This window comes from Canis lupus, chromosome 29 (assembly GCF_003254725.2).
Source record: "Canis lupus dingo isolate Sandy chromosome 29, ASM325472v2, whole genome shotgun sequence".
NCBI lineage: Eukaryota > Metazoa > Chordata > Mammalia > Carnivora > Canidae > Canis > Canis lupus.
In genome coordinates, this window is record NC_064271.1 from 19,375,028 (window position 1) to 19,395,573 (window position 20,546).

At 44.5% G+C, this 20,546-nt stretch overlaps 1 protein-coding gene across 3 annotated transcripts; it reads right to left on the reverse strand.

Annotated features, from left to right (window-relative positions):
* Window positions 1-2,445: 2,445 nt before the first annotated feature.
* PRDM14 (PR/SET domain 14) lies at window positions 2,446-20,134 on the reverse strand. 3 transcript variants are annotated; one of them, XM_025477946.3, is made up of 8 exons: window positions 20,033-20,130; window positions 18,124-18,847; window positions 17,455-17,508; window positions 17,210-17,367; window positions 15,949-16,219; window positions 10,582-10,784; window positions 6,107-6,208; window positions 2,446-3,098 (listed from the first exon to the last, which is right to left on the reverse strand). In XM_025477946.3, the coding sequence occupies exons 2-8, from the start codon at window positions 18,821-18,823 to the stop codon at window positions 2,871-2,873; spliced, it is 1,716 nt and encodes a 571-aa protein (XP_025333731.1). In that variant the 5' UTR covers window positions 18,824-18,847; window positions 20,033-20,130; the 3' UTR covers window positions 2,446-2,870. The 3 variants fall into 3 exon arrangements, with proteins under 3 accessions (XP_025333731.1, XP_025333730.1, XP_025333732.1); XM_025477945.3 differs by having other exon boundaries at window positions 18,103-18,847; XM_025477947.3 differs by lacking the exon at window positions 6,107-6,208 and having other exon boundaries at window positions 18,103-18,847; window positions 20,033-20,134.
* Between the last annotated feature and the right edge of the window lie 412 nt (window positions 20,135-20,546).

The window sequence follows — 20,546 nt, forward strand, 5'->3', positions numbered from 1 at the left end:
TCTAACAAGTCCCCGGATGATGTTGACATTGCTGATTCAGGAATCACACTTTCTGAGAACCACTCAAAGATAGACATCAGTAAAATCTACATAATTCTGTCTCCTTGACGGACAAGAGAAAGGAAATGGATTTATTAAGTATCATCCGGAATGAAAGTCATCTCATTTTATTTAATCCTCTTAACACCCTACAACATAATTATGACATAATTTTATGGATGAAAATGTTAAACCTCAGAAATGAAATGACTTGCCCGGCATTATGCAAATAAGGAAATGGTAGACAAATACAAGCTTGTTCAACTCTAGAATCTGTATTTCATGTGTGATGTTCCAACAATATCTAGCAGGTGCAATTGTATCAGCCCAGAGCTTTAATTTCATTCTACTTTCATGTAATGGTTAATGGACTGCCTTAGTCTTTTTAAAATTGTTATAACCAGACTCAAATTATCTTTAAAAAAATAGGTAGGGGGGATCCCTGGGTGGCTTAGTGGTTTAGCGCCTGCCTTTGGCCCAGGGCTTGATCCTGGAGTCCCGGGATAGATTCCCACATCGGGCTTCCTGCATGGAGCCTGCTTCTCTCTCTGCTTGTCTCTCTGTGTGTGTCTCGCATGAATAAATAAATAAAATCTTAAAAAAATAAAAATAAAAAATAGGTAGGATACACACTTAAGGGGCATCTGGCTGGCTCAGCTTTGGGCATAAAGATTACTTTAAAAAAATAGATGAGGGGTGCTTGGATAGCTCTATCGGTTAAGCGTCTGCCTTCAGGTCAGGATCCTAGGGTGCTGGGATCAGAGTCTGCATTGGGCTCCCTGCTCAGCAGGGAGTCGGCTTCTCCAACTCCCTCTGCTGTCCACCCCCCATGCTTGTTCTCAAGTAAATAACATCTTAAAAAAAAAAAAAAAAAGATGAGATACATGTTTTAAACAAATATGAGAGCTTAACGTAATTACTAAAGAAGGATGTTGTGAATTGACTACATTTTCCAAACCAAAAATTGAGATATGTAATCTGATCAGGATGATCCAAACTTTGTGGAAGCAGGTCAGATTAAGTCGGCTTGGTCCGTATACAGTATTACTTGGCATGGAGGCATTTCGAAGTGACTGCTAGAAAAGGACAAAAAAAAAAAATTTTTACCTTCCTTTGCTACTATGCTGGCTCAAAGAACAAAGTACTTAATTTGAATTATTCAACTAGTGAAAAAATTGGCATCACACGAGTTCCTGATGTCTTGCTTTACTGTTTGATTTTAAAATGAACTAGCAGTCAAAGAAAGGCTGCCTAATTACAGGATGAGCCCCCATCTTTTCAAAAGACCATTGTTCTGACTTAATTAACATGAACTAAAACAGTCCTAAAACAACAGGGCACATTCCCATTAGGATAAATTACTCAGACCTAGTCAAGGCAGCAGGATTCCCCAGAGGAAAATCTGTCACTGCTTTTCCACCTGCACTACAGCCCTTTCTCAAAGGACTCTGCTACAGCTGGGAGCCTCCCTCTGGATGGGGCATCTGTTCCATATTGAATTTGCTCCACTTTGAAAGCCATGGACCATGGATAAAGGGTGAGGAAAAATCCTAAGCAGTCAATAGCAGCATGGCTAGGGATGTGACATAATAGCTTAGTAATATGGTCGCCTATGGAACACTTTTATTCTGGTCTCAAATGTTCCTGTGAATATTTAAAAGTGTGTTGTTTGCTTTAATATAGGGAAGAATGGGATCATTGGTTGAAAAATGCTATGTCCTTAGCAGGATTCATTGTTGAGCATACTGGTTCTCATTCGTTAAGAAACTGGGCAGTGGAGTGGTGAGACTTGGCTTTGTCCCTTGGAGGCAAAGACTGCATCACTTCCTTATTCTCAGCCTAGATTTCTAATCTGTCAATGGGGAGGCCAGTGGTACCATCCAACAGGTTTCATGTTCATTTATAAATATTGGCTAATATTACCCACATGAAATGAGTTCCTCTCTCTCACATTAGAAAACATATTCCCCAAGGCTTGTATCAGCTTCGCTTCGTGGTAACTGATAAGCGCATTTTTCTCCTCCTCCTTTTTTTTTTTTAAACATTCAATATACTAGTATGAACCACTAATTAGACCTGAAAAGATTCCACTGGTCTCTTTATCAGGAATGAAATCAGGTTTAAAACTAGAGCAATACATATTTATTTTTTAGTCGATTTGCAATTTTTAAGCCTTTCTTCATTTGGTAATAATTTTTCTTCCCCAATTACAAAGCTCATAGATGATGAGGTGAATAAATAACTTCTGTGTCCTCTGAGTAATTGTGTGGTGTTAAACAAATTAACAGGCATTTGTCACGTGATGGGGGTGGGTGGGAACCAGGGGTTTAAAATGACTCCAAAAAAGACGAGGGATTAATTTATGTCTGAACACTTAGTTATAATATAATGAAGCTCAGAGTTGAATGAATTTTTAAAGAATTTATTCTATGAAGAATAGACCAGGTAATGGCCACAGCCATATTACAATCCAAAGCAAATAGTAGAGAAAGGGTAATTTTCATCACAAAAATCAAACTCTACTTACTCCCAGTCTCTGAAATAAAATACAGTCCCTCTCCCAGGGTTTGTGTGGTTTCCAGACCCCTTGAGCTATATCAATAGCCAGCTCTCACTATTTCTAGGTAGATTCACCAAAACTCTGTTCTTGTGGAAAATATTTCTGCGAAAGCAGAGGAAATAAATCGATAAATCCAGTTCATTGGCTGGTCCCATTTTTCTGTTTCTCATCTCAGTGTAACTATCACCTGTTCACTTGACACACCCAAAAGCGACGAAAATGAAGACAGAATCCTAGCCTTTAGATTTGCATGGTCTCCATACTCTGAGGGCTAGTGGCCTTCATGCAGCTTCATATGGGAGTAGGATGCTTCTTGATTCGGAAAGGTTTTTCCACAGATGCTGCAAGACCAGCCCTCATCCTCCTTGTGTGAGCGCCGAACGTGGCTGTCGTGAGCGGCGTGGGATGCAAAAGATTTCCCACAGTACTTGCATTTGAAGGGCTTCTCCCCGGAGTGCTGCCTGATATGTGTGCGGAGGATGCTGGAGGCAGTGAACCTCTGCAGAGAACACAAAGCAGCAGAAGTAAACTTCCTTCACCCTGACAGCTAACTAGACAAAGGGGTTAATTTCACTGTCACTGATCCTTAGTTCTCCAATGGATGAATCTGGGTTTTCAGGCCATAGAGCAGGCTTGGTCAACAGTAGTAGCCTTCGTAAAAAGGGCACAACTGACAGAAGGCTCAGGAGCCTCCATTTAAACAAGCAATTCCAGTGTGGCTGGTCCTAGGACCACACCCCAAGAATGTGCATTATAGGAGCAGCTACTATTGGCCAAGGTCTCTGCATAAATCAGAACCTTATTTTTTTCTTTTCTTTAAGACTTTGTTGAGTAATCTTTCCACTCTTACAACTCCAAGATCAAGAGTTGCATGCTGGGGTGAGGGGGGTGGGGGTGGAGAAACACCTGGGTGGCTCAGCCGCTCTGCCTTTAAACTCAAGAGTGTGCTCCCAGGGATCCGGCTCCTGGAGGGGAGCCTACTTCTCCCTCTGCCTGTGTCTTTGCCTCTCTGTGTGTGTCTCTCAAGAATAAGTAAATAAAATCTTAAAAAAAAAAAAAAAAAAAAAAGGTCTGCATGCTCTAAAGACTGAGCCAGCCAGACACTCTGGTTTCTTTTTCTTTGTTTTTTTTTTAATTTTATTTTTATTTTTTATTTTTTTAAACTTCAACTTTCTGAGGGCCATCTGGGTGGCTCAGTCGGCTAAGCATCTGACTCTTGATTTTGGCTCAGGTCATGGTCTCAGGGTCCTGGGATCAAGCCCCAGGTCAGGCTCTGCCCTGGGCATAGAGCTTGCTAGGATTCTCTCCCTCTTCCACTGTGCCCCACCCCCAACCCAGCCCAACCCAGCTCTTAAGCACTTGCTCTCTAAAAAACAAAAAAACCTTAAAACTTTTTGATTCTCTGGAGATCCATTGAGGTTGGTATGTGCATAACAGTTCATGCTTTTTTTTATTGCGGGTAGCACTCCATGGGGGGAGAGGAGGGGAATATGCCTCAGTCTGTTCAATCACACTCCCACTGAAGGACATCTGGGTTATTTCCAGTCTGAGTTCTCGTGAATAAAGCTGCTACAAGCATTTGTGTACAGGTTTTTGTGTGAATATATACACCTTCATTTCTGAGATAAGTGCCCAGGAGGACAATTACTGGGTTCTGTGGTAGTTAACAAGTTTAGTTTTCAATGAAATTGCCAAACTTTTCCAGAATGGCTGTAACATGAGTACTTTGCTGTTTTTACATCTTCTCTTGGCCAATTCTGTTCTTTCCCTTATTTATAGCCTTTCTCCTCATTCATTTCAGTACTATGCTCTGACCTTTGTCACCTTCAAGTAATATATTAGAGACGTAATGACTTTATTTTGGTGGTATAAAACACCAGGTTAAACACCTGGTGACTTCAGATTTGAGGGGCTGGGAGAAAAGCACTGAACAATGGGGTGTCTGGAGTTGGGTCATTACCTAGTGAGGTGCACAAGCCATACTTGTCTGGAACCTGGCCAGTCTTCACCAGCTTAAGTAACTGGAGTCTAATGTGTAAACCGGGATGCCAAATAACTAGTTCATGTCCTACGTGGATTTAATTCCCCTTCCAAGCATTTCTCAATCTTAGGTAAGCTATAAGTCCAACGTGAGGATCAGAGTAAGAACCCAGAAACAGGATGTGTCGTGGGGCTATTTTGTGACCTTGCCTTGGAAACCCCGCTGGAGAGAATTTCTTCCGTAGGACAGCTTGCTTTTTTTTTTCACACTAATCCACGGTCTCGGGACACCTGCATGGCTCAGCAGTTTGAGTGTCTGCCTTTGGCTCAGGGCGTGATCCCAGAGCACCGGGATCAAGTCCCACATTGGGCTTCCTCCATGGAGCCTGCTTCTCCCTCTATGTTTTCTCCCTCTCTCTCTGTCTTTAATAAATCTTTAAAACAAAACAACAACAAAACAAATCCACGGTCTCTTCCTATAGCTTGTGCTGGCTCCACATGATCTACTTATGTGTCAGCCTCATTTTTCTATGTTGATTATTTTCATTCTATTGACACACAAGTTCTTCAGCAGTGTTTGTCCCTAAGCCTGGTACACTCAATGTTTTATGTTTCTGTGGGACGTTTAGATGTCCCTCTAACATGGCCTAGGTTTCTTTCATGGCTTTATCATAAAAATTTAAGTAGCTGGATGATAGTACCAGTCTCTTCCAGTGCTATCCACCAGGGCTTTCTGCAATGACAAAAGTGGTCTATGTCTGTACTATACAATTTGGTGGTCACTTGCCACACGGAGCTATTGAGCACTTGAAATGTGGATAGTACACCCAAGTTACAGAATTTGCCATTTTATTTCATTTTTATTAAATTAAATAGCTACATATGGTTAATGGCTAATTAAGCATTTAACAGCACAGATGTTTATCATCGAAATAAGACATGATGTGTTTAGGTATAATTTCTAAAGCATGGTCAAACCATAGTTTCTATTCCAGTGACCCCCTAATCACATATCTGTCTCTTCATTTTTATCATTTCAATATTCTGTATGTATAATTTACATTAGATTCCACTTTAGCACTCTTGCTCTAGGAAGTTAGATTCTATGCTCTTAAATACTATGTAACCATGTCTGCAATCATCAGGTCTCCTTGTAAATTAGGGGTGTACTTCTTCTTCTTCTTCTTCTTTTTTTTTTTTTAAGTTTATTTAAGTAATCTCTACATCCAATACGGGGCTTGAACTTCCTGTCCCTGAGCTCAAGAGTCTCATGCTCTACCAACTGAGCCATCCAGTACCCCTAGGGGTATATTTCATTACATATGTCGTAAATGCCAATTTGGCAATAGGAGGTCATATTTGACCATCTTAAGCAAACTGGAGCATATTCAGTGGTAAAAATGGGGATTGGGCTGATAATGGACTAACTAAGAACTCCTTATAAGCCAGGCTTTATGCTTCAAGTTCTTATCCATGAACATCCAAACAGGGCTCAATGCAGATCCCTTGGAAGGAGGTTCCATTTACCTTTGTACAATATACACAGTGGTATGGTCTGTCTCCAGAGTGGACTCTTGTATGTTTGTTTAGGCTGGAAGACTGAGAGAAACATTTCCCACAGGTAGAACACTAAGGTGTAAAAGAAACATACAGTTAAAATCGCGTCTTCATTTTGCCATTATGTTTATAAGAGGTGTAATATTGTTTTTATCCAGCATATGTCTTTAGTCGGAGGCTACAGACTCAAGCTGAGGGGTCTAATTAAGGTAGTAGAAAAACAACCCAGGGCTACCCTGACAAATCTGCAATCCTGGGTTCTGGTCAGATGTTTGAGTTAATACTGCAAAAGAAGAGATCAAATATAAAGTCTAAATACATGACTTGGAAAACAGGATTAGGGGACTCTGAGAATGAAGAGCAAAAGAAATGAAAGGTTAAGCACAGGGAGGTAGATTGAACATCTGGCCAAAAGGAGTTCCAGGAAGAGCAAAGATCTAGAAGACAGATGAACGAGAAAATTCCTTTCAGTTTAGAACTTGTGTCTTCAAATGTAAAGAGTACATTATATTTCACTGATTACAAAGCAGAAAACAAAGAGAAAGACCTCCCAACTTGACATGTTCTGTTAAAATTTCAGAATTCCAAAGATAAAGTGCAGTTTCCACAAAGAAGAAAACTGGTTATTTATAAAACAGACCAGAAACAAATTGCCACCAAATGATAAGAGAAAATAGAAAGATGTCTTGAAGGTTTTTAAAAATGATTTCTAGGGGGATCCCTGGATGGCTCAGTGGTTTAGTGCCTGCCTTTGGCCCAGGGCGTGGTCCTGGAGTCCCAAGATCGAGTCCCACGTCGGGCTCACTGCATGGAGCCTGCTTCTCTCTGCCTATGTATTTGCCTCTCTCTCTCTCTGTCTCTCATGAATAAATAAATAAAATCTTAAAAATAAATGAATAAAATTAAACAACAACAACAATTATTTGGGGATGCCTGGGTGGCTCAGTGCTTGAGCATCTGCCTTAGGGTCAGGGCGTGACCCTGGGGTCCTGGGATGGAGTCTGGATCAGGGTCCCCGCAGGGAGCTTGCTTCTCTCTCAGCCTCTCTCTGTGTGTCTCTCATGAATAATAAAACCTTTAGATAAAAAATTATTTGAAGATATGACCCAGTATTACAAAAAGGAAATCAAGAAAGAGGAAGAGCAGGATAGAAAAATCAGTGGAACTAATTCATAAACGTGATGGTAACCATCCAAATACGATAATTCACAGGCCTATAAAGCAACTGCTTCAAATTCGAATAAGCTCCCTGAAGAACGCTTTCAAAGAAGATGTAAATATTACACAGGTTTACACAATTAAGAAACTACAAACACACATACACACACACAAAATAAGAAACTACATTTTCCTCTTGTAATTAGAAATCCTAGCAAAAACAAAAAGCTTGGAAGGAAGTAAAAAACAGAAAATAAAGAAAGCTAAAGTCTGGCATAATTTTGAGCAATGGATAGAATATTAAAAAAAAATGCTTTTTGGAAAAACCGGCTTCTCTCCATTGGTCAGGAATTTCAGGAGGGTGGAGAGGGCTAACATTCTAAATTCGTGTATAAATTTTTGGGTCTCATTGTTATGAACTAGAGATTTCCTCTGACATTTTTGTGTTCTTTATTAATTATGCTTGACAAATCATCTGAAAAAGAGGTACATTTAGGTTTTAAATGTTAGAAACAGGGGTGATAATACGAAGTTTTCCACTGTTGGTTTGCACCCAGCATCTTCTGACATTTTTTTTTTGGTCAAGCATTTTTTCTTTCTTGCAGAAATGGAATGTTTTTTGTTTTTGTTTTTAAAATCATTTATCTTATGTTTTGCATGTCTGCTTCACTGGAGATTTTTTTTGTTTTTCAAATTAAGTTAATGTTTTGTTTTGAGCTTCTGCAGAAACTAAGTATATTTAATTGCCTTAGAAGTTAAGTACTCAAACTTAAAAAGTATATAAAATAAAACTAACAGCATAAAAAATGTTTAGCAGTAAAAAAGTAAGAAAGAAGTGCCATGAGAAACTTCAGTTGAGATGCTCAGAATACAGCTAGACAGATGAGCTTAGGACAGAATTGGCTAGAGATCAAAACCCAATGTGAAATGCTATTTATAGTCATAATACAAGACCACGCAGGGAGAGTTTGCAAAGAGAAGATCATTAAAGAAGAATTCTTGGGAATACTGAGGACACAGGATTCATCCTCTTGTATTGCCAGTTTAAAATTATTATTCCTCAGCTCTACTGTAAAATCGAGTTCTTATTTCACTTATTACTAGCTTCCACACTTTCCTTGTCATCCCTGTCACCTACAGATGGCCCGGTCAACAGTCCCCAGTTTCAAAGATGGCAGCACCTGAGTACAGCTTCTCCGAAGCCCAACCCAAGACCACCACTCAGAGTTTAGGCAGAGGACCTAGCCAACATTTTAGTAGAAATATCTTGAGTGAGCCCTAATAACCTTTTCCTGTATTCTTTTTAGTTAAAAACAAACAAAAATAAGTCCTGTAGTTTCCACTTTCTTAACAAATAGCCTCTGGTCCAGCCACAGCAAACTTGACAAATATCCCAAGTGGTGTATATCCCATTGGCCATTAAGATCCATCATCACTTGCTGTGCTAACTAAAAATGAAAATGCTACTGACTAAAATTATAGTATACCATCACTTGTTAAACACATTCAGTTTCAGAAAATATGTTTCAGAAACATAAAGATGTCAAAAAACTCCAAAACCTAGAATTGATCAAATATGACTTGTGAAATATTACAAAAGCATGTAGCAATAGAAATATTAAAAAAAAAAAAAGAAATATTTTCCAAGGACATATATTGACAGATTGCAGGACAAATACAAAGTGCCAATAAAATATAGTTTAAACATTTCAAACCATGTTACTAAGTAAGATGCAAATTAAAGCAAGATATCATTTTCATCTATCAAAATGGCAACATAAAAGGACAGCAGTACTGCAAGAGGCTCAGTGCTGCCTACCACACTGCAAACACCACCAGATGGACCATAAATTGACACCTTCTCTGGAAAGCAGGTTAGTGCTTCAATTCGAGCCTTCAAATTGTACACACCCTTTGACCCGGTTTTTCTCCTAGGAATCTATCCCATAGAAATCATCAGACACGGATAACAGAGATAATGATTTCTATATAATATTGTTCAAGGCAGACATACTGGGGAGAAAATTCACAAAGCAGGAGATTGGTTCAATGAATGATGGCACATCCATCTCATACACTGATGCAGCCATTACCATGTTTATAAAATTAGTCATGATGTAGTGTCAAGTCAGAAAAGTAGCCTCACAGTAGCCCAAAGTGTACTAAACACATACACACACATATTCACATACACATATAGAAAAAAGTTACACCTTAAATGTTTCAACTTGGGTCATGGCATATCAGGTGACTTTTGTTTTGCTTTCTGCAAATTCTATTTACCAAGCATACATTTTTTCCCCCCAAATTGGAAATAAAAAAATTTAAACATTTACCAAGTGAAAAGTATGAAAATTGATTTTGGCTTTGTTCTTCATCATACCCCCAGAACGAGTTAGCAGTCTGATGTGTTAACTTTCCACTTTTCCATTCATGTGTGAGCGTCATGTATAGCATATGCAATAAACCATTTCCAATGGCATCATGATATACATATTCTGCAGCTTGTTTTGGGTTAATAAGCAAAACATAATTTATACAACCAGTTCTGTGTTGATGAACATGCGAACATGCAATATCTAACTTCCTACTATCAAAATATACTGGAGCATACCTTTTTCCTTTTGCCTAGTCAACAGGTAAAAGATAGAATTTCATTGTCTTAATACTTCAAATGTTCTTAGAATTCTAGTTGTATGTGCTTTTCTGTGGGAACTGGGATTTAGAGGGATTCAGGTTGGCGTGGATATCTTTGTAGATATGCATCACCAAGGGGTTACTGAAAACTAATTGTGTTAAATGTCTTTTGATGAGCAAAAAGGAGTTCTTAGATTATTGTAAAAATACTCAAATTTTACAGGAGCAAATAATATAGGGATTGGGATTCTTCTGAAGCTTAGCAGTGAACAGGAAGGGGTGGATAAGGGCAATTTTACGAAGATTACTCTTAGTTTTATCCCGTTGTCCTTTCAGGCTCCGCTCAAGGCCACCTTGAGAACTTTCACAACCTATGTGTCCAGGTAGAAGCAGACACCCTTCCATCGTGCACTTCTCTGCCTTGTCCATCTGTCCTAGCACTGCCCCTAAGGGACTACCTCTTAAGGTAGTTCACATCCAACCACTGTCCACAGCACTGTCCTCTCTTCCACAGACCCTGTCTTATCAGGTACTGTGTCCCAGCAACTCATACCTAGGAGATCCTCAAGGTGGATTCAGGCGTTTGAGGTAGGAGCATGAAAGCAATGTGAGTTACGGGCCATCCGTCATTCACCAGCCCTACTTCCTACCTTGTGAGGCCGGTGCTTCTCATGAACATGAAGGACATGGATCCGGAGCCGGTCTCGCTTCTCAAAGGATCGTTTGCAGAGAGAGCAGGGAAATTTCCTGTCACCCTTGTCCACACAAGGGGTATACTTGAGATGCTTATCTCTGTAATATTTGTAGGTAAATACTTTTCCACATCTTTCACATCTGTAGCCTTCTGCAGACTCTGTCAAACACAGGGGAAATAAGTGCCAGTGGCTTTGTCAGCTATCTTACTGCATTCTTACTTCTTCCAAGAGGAAGTTTAAAAAACTTCCATTACAGAATACTTTAAACATATAGGAAAGTCAAAACAATGGAGTCAAACCCTCACGTCCTCAACACCAAGCTTTCATAATGACCAACTCATAGCCAATTTTGTTTTCATTTATATCACTTGCCTCCATGACTATTTCCATAGTAATCATCATTTGGTTCATAAAATACCTCAAACTATAATTTTTAAAAGACAATACTTTTTAAAAAGTAGTAACCATATTGCCACTGACATACTTAAACAATTATTTATTCCTTAAAGAAATACATTGGTATACACATACGTTTAATTATTTTCCAATTAGTTCAATTTAGGATTCAAAGTCTTCTTGTTGTCTATGGTTTGCTATGTCTGCTCAAGTTCTTTTTTTTTTTTTTCTGCTCAAGTTCTTAATTCGTAGGCTCTCCTTTCCTTTTGTTCCCTGAAATGTATTTGTAGAAGCATTGCCTCCAGCCCTACTTAAGAGCAGTTCAACTCTATAGTTCATTTTAAGAAAGATTTTATTTATTTATTAGAGAGAGAGAGAGGGAGCACAAGCAGGGAAGGGGGGGCAGGGGGAGAGAAAGAAGCAGACTCTCCTGCTGAGCAGGGAGCTGGACTCAGGCTTAGTCTCAGGACTCTGGGATCATGACCTGAGCCAAAGGCACACACTTGAAGACTAAGCCACTCAGGCGCCCCCTAACCCTAACAGCTCTTTAACGCACTCTTGACTGGCAGGTCTTAAGCGGTTAGGTTAATATACCAAACATACCTACAGTGTCCCTTTTCAGATCAGCGTAAGCTCTAAGTTCAAAACAGTTCACCTCCATCAATGATGAACACCAAATAATGATGGATACCAATGGCTTACTTTCTAGCCTTCACAAGGGCTGTTCCATTTGCCCCCATTTATGAAGTCCTAGGCACCTGTTTAGCTTACAGTTTGCTTCTGTGAACTTTTGGAAAAGATTCCAGAGCTAGAACCATCATGTATAGAGTAAGGATGACATTATCTTGCCTTCCCTTGTATTCATAGGGTTATCATGATGATTAATTTAATCTTATCACTTATTGAGTTCTTACCACTATGAGTGATACTATCGCTGAGTGATAGACAAGACCCAGAAAGGTAAATCTGTTTTTATCAAAGGAAGAGGTGGGGGAGAGAGGTTAGAGAGGGTTCATCGGACTCTAGCAAGGGAGGTCCCCAGGTCCAGGGGTGTCTATTGTTGGAGGAGAGGAGAGGACAGGGGCCACCTACAAAAGCATCCCTGCTGAGGACACTCTGGATTCCAGAGGATCAAGTGGCTTTGACTGTGAATGCATCACTGAGACCTCATTGTCTGGCCCTAGGGAGGGAGAGAAGTCCCAGGAGTAAGTAAGTATATGCAAGAGTCTGTAGATGGAAATCTTTTTAGCATCAGGACTGCAGGGAAGCTATCCATCAGGGGCTTTGTTAGTTGACAACTACATCCCAGGCACGTTTTACAGGTAGCTAAGGAAATAAACCATTCACTAAGTAAATAACCAGGAAGGCAACCACCAACCCCAGGACCAGCCACTGCCTGGGATGTCTATCACTTTCATTGAGGTGCTAATACTCTTCCGAATCCCCTTGCTGGGATGGTTTTTGCTCAGAGCTAGAATTTTCATTGGTCAGAAATACCTGGCTTTTCTGCTCTTGGGGTGAGAGGAGAGGGTCTACAAGGCAGGATCAGTGATCCAAATTTACAAAGCACTAAAGCACACCAAAATTCAGAGTAATGGTTCAATAGTAAGTTTGCATAAGAACAACGGCTTAGGCATAGGCAAAAAATGACATACCATCCCCTTAGCTGCCTACCTTTTCTGCTCGGGTCTTTGGAAATTTAACTTTATAACCTAATAATTTTATCCTGTTCCCTTTCCTTCTTTCTCCTCTCCACCGCCCCAACCACATTAACTACTCTTTTTTTAGCCAAGGGCTTTCCCAACATGGACAATGATGCCTCCTGCCCCACCACATACAGTTTGGTAACGATTAAGGGTGGTCTTCACATTCCACACCTCCATCCCCCAAAACACACATTCTGCAGGCTTGCATACTCAAATAACCCGCCTACATAGGGTTCAGACTCTTCCCTTCCACTCAACACCTTGAAGAGGGAAGTTTCCACCAATCCTCGCCTAAAGCCTTTGAGGAAAACAGTTCTTTTCAGAGGACAGAGGAATTTTTATTTTTCTTTCCTTGTTAATCCTATCCCAAACCACTCATAATAGAAAAAAAAATGAATTCATCCATAATTCTTTCCAACAAATTAAACTGCTCACCGATTTCCTTCCACACATTGTCCCAAATACAATATTCAATCCCATTTACTATCATAAACCCTCAGCCCTGTTCCTTATTACCAGATAGGGATTTCTCATTTCTGCATCCATATTATTCCATATATTAATATATCATCATTTACCCAAGAATTAGTCTTCTATTGAGCGTTCAGGTTGTTTGTGATTTTTCACTAATATGGATGGTCCTACAGTAAAACTCCTCATGGACAAAGCTTTCCTTTCTGGACTATTTTCAGAAGACAAATTTCCAGAAGAGTATTACTGAGAAATCAAAAGTTATGATCATTGTAATAGCTTAATACATAGCATTAAGTGCTTTTTCAAAACAATGATTATATTGTGAATTATCAAGCATGTGTTTTTCTCAAATCTACTTTTCACTTTTATTTCAAAAACATTCAGTACATTTTGGAAGTGACCAAAAGACTTGGTTTGGTGATCATTATGACACAACTGTGAGGTCCACACACTTCAGAGAGTCCACAATCTCACCACCATTCCCAGCATGACCCCCACACCATCCACGAACAGGGGTAGCAGAAAGATAGTTTATCAAGACAATTTTGACAGGCCCTCATTTGACCCTTTTTTTTTTTAAGATTTTTTTTTAAAGATTTTATTTATTTATTCATGAGAGACACGCAGAGAGAGAGAGAGGCAGAGACATAGGCAGAGAGAGAAGCAGGTTCCATGCAGGGAGCCCAATGTGGGACTCAATCCCCGGACTCCAGGATCCCGCCCTGGGCCAAAGGCAGGTGCCAAACCGCTGAGCCACCCAGGGATCCCCCTCCCCCTTTTTTTTAATTTATTTTTTATTTATTTTTTATTTTTTTTATTTTTTATTTTTTTATTTATTTTTTTTTTTAGGATCCCCCCCTTTTTAAAGTTTTTTTAAGCAGGTTCCATGCAGGCAAGCCTGATGTGGGACTCAATCCTGGGTCTACAGGATCACACCCTGAGCCAAGCCAAAGGCAGATGCTCAACCACTGAGCCACTCAAGCATCCCTTATTATTTGGACTCTTGAAACAAGAGGCTGTTCATTATTCACTTCCTAAGCCCTGTGAGCATGTCCTCCTTCCTTTGGTTTCACTATTCCCCAATCCTGCTTTTCTCTCCCAGTCTAACACACCTCACCCTTAAGCTGCTTTTTCCAAGTTGGTCCTAACATCTTCTGCTTTCATTCAATGCACACACATTGTAATAATTTGCATTTATCTCATACCACCTACTGGATGGCGGGGGTGGGGGGGGGGCGTTCCCCAAGTTTTTGTGTAAGTAAAAATCACTCCGAGAGCTTTTAAAAATGCAAATTCCAGAGGCTCACTCCCAGAAGTGGGTTGGTGGTCCTCTAGCTTCTTGCTGCTCACATGTGGTCCAGGGGTCAACAGCCATCAGCCTCCCCTGGAAGCCTGATAGAAATGCAGAATCTGGGCAGCCCTGGTGGCCCAGCGGTTTAGTGCTGCCTTTAGCCTAGGGCCTGATCCTGGGGACCTGGGATCGAGTCCCAGGTCAGGCTCCCTGCATGGGGCCTGCTTCTCCCTCTGACTGTGTCTCTGCCTCTCTGTCTCTCATGAATGAATAAATAAAATCTTAAAAAAAAAAAAAAAAAAAAAAAAAAAGCAGAATCTCAGGTCCCAACCCTGAATGACAATCTGCATCTTTCCAAGATCGCCAGATATTCACATCCACATTAAAATTTCAGAGCCCTGGGTGGCTCAGTGGTTTGGCGCCTGCCTTTGGCCCAGGGCGCGATCCTGGAGACCCGGGATCGAATCCCACGTCGGGCTCCCGGTGCATGGAGCCTGCTTCTCCCTTTGCCTGAGTCTCTGCCTCTCTCTCTCTCTCTGTGTGACTATCATAAATAAATAAAAATTTAAAAAATAAATAAATAAAATAAAAATTCAGAGTGAGGGACACCTGAGTGGCTCAGAGGTTGAGCATCTGCCTTTGGCTCAGGTCATGATCCCGGGGTTCTGAGATCGAGTCCCGCATTGGGTTCCCCACAGGGAGCCTGCTTCTCCCCCTGCCTATGTCTCTGCCTCTGTGTCTCTCATGAATACATAAATAAAATCTTTAAATAAATAAATAAAATTTGAGAGTGAGAGTCTAGCTCAATGCTTCTCAAAGGTGACTAAGATCCACAGTAAGAAAGACATTTTATACTTGATACTTAGCATGTACACACATCTCCTTTTGAAATAAAAACTTCCCCAAACAATGCTTCCTCTTACTTTGAGATTCACATCGACATTTTCTATTCTATTTTATTCTTTTTTTTTTCTCCTTTAAAGATGATCAAAAAAAAATAATTAAGATGATCTAAACCACTACATTTCCCACATGAAGATACTGCAACCTCCATCGGAAAAGCACTGCTTGCTCTAGGGCTTTGATGGAGTCATCAGCTGGGTTAGTCTGAGCAGAGATGAATCAGAATCTGGCTCACCTAGGCAAGAGGTTGCATCTATTTATGTTGCCCTTATTTTTTTCTCTAGAAAGAGGCGAATCAGAAAAAGAAAAGGTATCCTTGTGAACAAAAGTACCTTCAGCAGCTTTGGAAAGATAAGGGCACTTTCTTTCAGCTGGGTAGTGTCCCCCTAGTTAGAGATACCCTCAGCTTAATCTCCCCCACATTAGCCTCTGTGGGGGGACGAGCCCCACAGGTCAGGGAGAGACTGCTGAAGGGTTGTTCTAGTTCCGAAAAGAGCCAAGTCCTTCCACTAGAAAAGACTCCCCGGGGAAAGGCAAAGGTGTTACACTCACCCTCAGAGGATCTAGGAGCCTGCTTCCCCTGTTCTGTGACTTGAAGGCTCACAGGAATGTCCAGAAACTTTTCATAGCAGTCTCCATACCACACAAGGAGCTCTTGGTTCTGGCAGATCTCCTTGCAGCTCTCATAAAATATCTGCCCTTGACACTGCACTGCAACTAGGTTCTGCTCCTTGGGGAAACGGGCACAGTTGACATAGGACATCCAGTTCCCTGCATTTCCTTTTCCATCTATAAAGTGGCTCAAATGACCATCTTCAAAGATCTAAATAAAATAGAACAGAAAGTTTAAAATGCACTTTTTTTTGCCTCACTTATAAAATTACTTATTAAAAATTTATAGTCCAAATCTCATGCTTGAGTCCACTGAATATATTTATTATTACTTATTAACATTATGAAGCCCAAATGGATTTATTAGCTTCAGAATATCTCCATAGGTGCTGTGACATTTTAAGATTCTTACTTGTATCGCTTCGTTTTCAAATTTCTATAGTGAATATGTTAATTCCATTAGCCAAGAAAAAGGGGAACAAGAGCAAGGTTGCATTTAATTCACAACTTAAAGACAACCAATTAGATTTGTGCTTTATCCCCACCTAGTTGTCATGCATATTAGTGGAGCCATACTTTAATTCTTTCTGGGCTGTTGGCAATTCCACTGACTCGAATAATGTTTTGTTATTATAAGCAACTCTGTGATTAACATCTTCCACATAGTCTGAATTTCAGATTACTTTCCTAAACTATAGTCCTAGAAGTAGAAATTCTGGGCCAAGGGGAGGGATCCGATCGATATATTCTGACAAACTGGAGTCTTACCAGCATGCATCCCAACAGAATCAAGAGTATCGGTTTTTAAAAATCCATTGCGAATGTCACAGGCAAATGATACCACAAATTTTAAAATTTGTTTTTATTCTCTTTGGCATATTCTCAGCACCACTGTATAACCTTTAAAGCATTTGGTTTTGTCTATAAATATAGACAAATATTAATTATTTAAATACATATTCCATGGTTACTCTTCACAGATTTAAGGCAGCACAAAATGCAAAGAATTCATGTAGAAGAGCTATCTTCATGCAGAGAACTTCTGCCTTTCCCTCCTCTTTATATTGCAAAAACGGGCAGCACAGACAGCAGAGTGTCCCCTCCTCCAGGCTAGTGATCTCCCAGAGGGCCAGAGGCCAACACTGTGCCCCACCAGTGTCATTTCCCACTTTGTCGACCCACCAGAAACATATTCATTTACCTCCCACATCAGAGAATTGTCTCCATAGGTCTTGACTTCACTGGCGTTGACCACTTTACCTTGAAAGGGCCCAAACCTGACTCCTTTGGCAATGAGGCTACTGCAGAATACACCAAAATGCCGCAATTCTCCGAACGTCGTCTGCTTGAGGCAGAGACCTGGGGGAAACCCAAGGCAGGAGAGCCAATGAGGAAAGTCACTGTATTGGTTCAGGGACAAAAATGCAGGCAAGGAGCCCTGCCTACCTTCTGGTAGCTGAAGGGAGTCTTTATCCAGAGTTCGACAAAGAGAATCGGATCCTAGAAAAGAGGGTTAAAACTTTATTTTTCATAAGGTGTTTCCCTCCCTACATCTTAGAGGTAACCATTATGCTGAATTTGAGGTTTACCCTTTTATATTTTTCCTGCTCCTTTTTATTTTTTCCCTCTGCTCCTTTTATATATTATACATAAAATTTCTCATTTGAGACTCTGAACAACCCTTGGAAGGTTATGTGATTAAACCCATTTTGCAAATTTAAAGAACTTGAGAATCAGAGATCCTGCCGACTTTGACTAAGGTCAAGATAGCTGTCTAGGCTGGGACTCCAAGTATGAACTGCATGAGGCTATCAAGGAGACATCTTGTACTTTCTGGTAGAATCTGATCCCAGCTGACAAGTCCACGGGGTGAACCAGGTCTCTCTTGACCCTCAGCTCCCAGTAAAACCCACCTTAGGAATCATGCATTTAAGCAAGTAGAGCCTCAGAAGTGAGCTTGGCCTACCCCCTTCATACTCTGATGGGAAGTACATGCACTTCCCCCCTGGACTTGTACGGTCTCAGATCCACCTTGACACCCACCTCCCCCACTCCCTGGGGCTCCCACCTCTGTTCCCATGCCACCTGACTCACGCCAGTTGTGACCGCCTTTACCAGAGCTGTCTGTGGGGACCAGGAAGCCGGAAATTGCATGGTGCAGAGGGGCTGAGTGCTCCACGCTGGGGATAACCCCGAACAAAACGAAGTGCAGGTCCTCCTGGGTGAAGTGGTAACGGGGAATCGACTTTCCATACGGGTTGGGGAGTTTGGAGCCCTCCTCAGATCGCCTGCCTGGGGAGGAAGGTAGTAACTGGGCGGTCTTCATCACCTCGGGTAACAGGGAAGCATTCACAGCCGTCGGTTTAATTAAAATCTCAGGTCCACAACACTGGCCACTGTCGCTTTGGCCACCAACGTGGTCCAAGTCTCCACTGGTGGCGCCTCTGTACTCGTGGCTGCTGTTGAAGTGTGGCACCTCTCTGGGGAGGTGGGGAATCGCGTACCACGGTGGCAGCTTGCTGTACCAGGGCAGATCGTAGAGTGGCTCCCTCTGCAGGGCCAGGCTGGAGCTCAGCAAGGGAGGCGCGGGCCGGAAGGTGAAGGGGGGCACGGTGTGGGGCTCGGACACCGCAGCCTCCCGGGGCGGGAAAGCCTGGAGATTTTCCTCCGCAGCGGGTAGCAAGTTCCCATAGTGGCCGTAGGGCAGGAAGGGCATGTTGTAGGCGTCCAGGTGTTGGGGGCTGCGCTGGAGCCTCTCGGGCGCGTAGCACATCTTGTCCTGCGGGCCGGCCTCCCCTGGCGGCGGCAGAGCCATCCCGGGCCACAGCGCGCGGCGCACCTGCGGGGAAGCAGGCCGCATCTCAGGGGAGCCGGGGCTGGGGGCCGCCGCGGGCCTGCTGCTGCCTGCCCAAACCCCACCGTCCGAGCGAGCCTCCGATTCGATCCCGCAAGCCGTCCCTCACAAGCCCAACAGAAACCGCCGGGCAAACACGCACGCAAAGCCGCACACCAAAGTCCTCCGCGACCTGGCTCGACCCCGCAGTGCCCGGTGCGGGTCGCTTTCGCCTTCCCTCTCCGAACACAGCCCGACCCAGCACCGCTGCCTTCCAAAGCCCACTCCCTGCATCCGGCCCCAGACCCGGCTCCCGCAAACCCGTCTCCAGGTCCCTCTTCCGCCCTCTTCTCGGTCCAACAAAACTCCCCCACAGGGTGGGTCGCAGCCCCCGGGCCCTCCCGCCCCCGCCCCCTCCCCCTCCCCCTCCCCCGGGGCCGGGCGCCCAGGTCTGACCGAGCCTCGCGGCGGGCGGCAGCCCCTGGGTCCCCACGCAGCGAAGGCGCCCCCCGCCCCGCCCCGCGCCGCCCCGCGCCGCCCCGCGCCGCCCCGGCCAGTTGGCGCAGGAGGAGCGGCGGCGGCCGAGCCCGGGGGCAGGTCGGGAAGGCCGCCCCTCCGCGAGCCCCGGGTCTGACCCCGCGGCCCCAGGGGCCCGGGCTGCCCGGCCCAGGACGGCGCCACCTCCGGCCCCCCTCAGAGCCCGCGGCCCGCGCCGCGTCCGCCACGTGGGCCGGGCCCGCCACCTCCCGAGCCCCTCCGGGGACTCTGGTCGCCGCACCTGGCCCTTCGGGGGCCCGCGGTCGCCGCTCGGCAGCGCTCGAGGACGCGCCCCGGGCCGGGGGGAGGGAAGCCCGGGCGGCCGCCGCCCCCGCGCCGCCAGGACGGCGTTTTCAGGGCCGCGCGTCGTCCCAGGCCGAGGGGCCGCCGGGGCTCGAGGGCAGGATCGATGAGCCAACAAGGAGACGCGGCGGGGTCGTGACTCCGAAATTGAAGAACACGGGGTCAGGCGAAGAGGTCAGCCACGACGGCGGCGCCTGCGGCCTTCTCCTGAGCCCCGAGGGCGCTCGGCTGCCGCCTCCCCGGGCCAAGCTCTGCCCCTTGGGGGCCGGGAGCCCCTGAGGCGGTGACAGCGCCCAACCGCCCCGGCGGACGACGGCCCCGGACCCCGCGGCGCCCCCGCCCGGCACCCACCTTCCCGAGCGCCGCCGCCGGCCGGGCGCCTCCACAGCCCGAGGGCGGCGCGGGCTCCGCACCGGTAGGCTTCGGGCGGGCCGACGGGGTCGAGCGCCGGGTTTAAGAGGGCGGCGGCGGGCGGGGCCGCGGGCCGGGACCCGGCGAGGGTGGGGAAGGGACCCGCGGCCCACGCAGGGCCCCGGCCGCTCTCCTCCCCGCCCACCGCAGCCATTGGCCGGCGCGCGCGAGCCTCCCGTCCCCAGGGGGTCGCGCCTGTAGCTCCTCAGCTGCAGCCCCGCCCCGGACCCCTGCCGGGGGCGCTCGGGCTCCGCTAGCCCCCGGGCCCGCCGGCTGAGGGAGGGGGTGGCCGGGGGGCGGCCCGGGGACCGCGGGCGCCCGCACACCCGCCGGCCGAGGCTGGGACTTGGCGTCCGGCCGCGGCCCCTCGGCTCCGAGCTCGCGAGCGCGGAGCCCGGCCGAAGGCGGCGTCACCCCCAAGGGCCGGGGGGACGTTGGTCCCGGGTACCTTGTG

What these genes read in the sequence shown, in the direction of transcription:
- PRDM14 (XM_025477945.3), bottom strand. Translation starts at nt 18,823, where the DNA reads ATGGCTCTGCCGCCGCCAGGGGAGGCCGGCCCGCAGGACAAGATGTGC. An exon ending in TAAAGGCGGTCACAACTGGC is followed by an intron (nt 17,509 to 18,102) that starts GTGAGTCAGGTG and finishes CCTCTTTTCTAG; the next exon opens with GATCCGATTCTCTTTGTCGA. An exon ending in GGCTCCTAGATCCTCTGAGG is followed by an intron (nt 10,785 to 15,948) that starts GTGAGTGTAACA and finishes TGTGTTTGACAG; the next exon opens with AGTCTGCAGAAGGCTACAGA.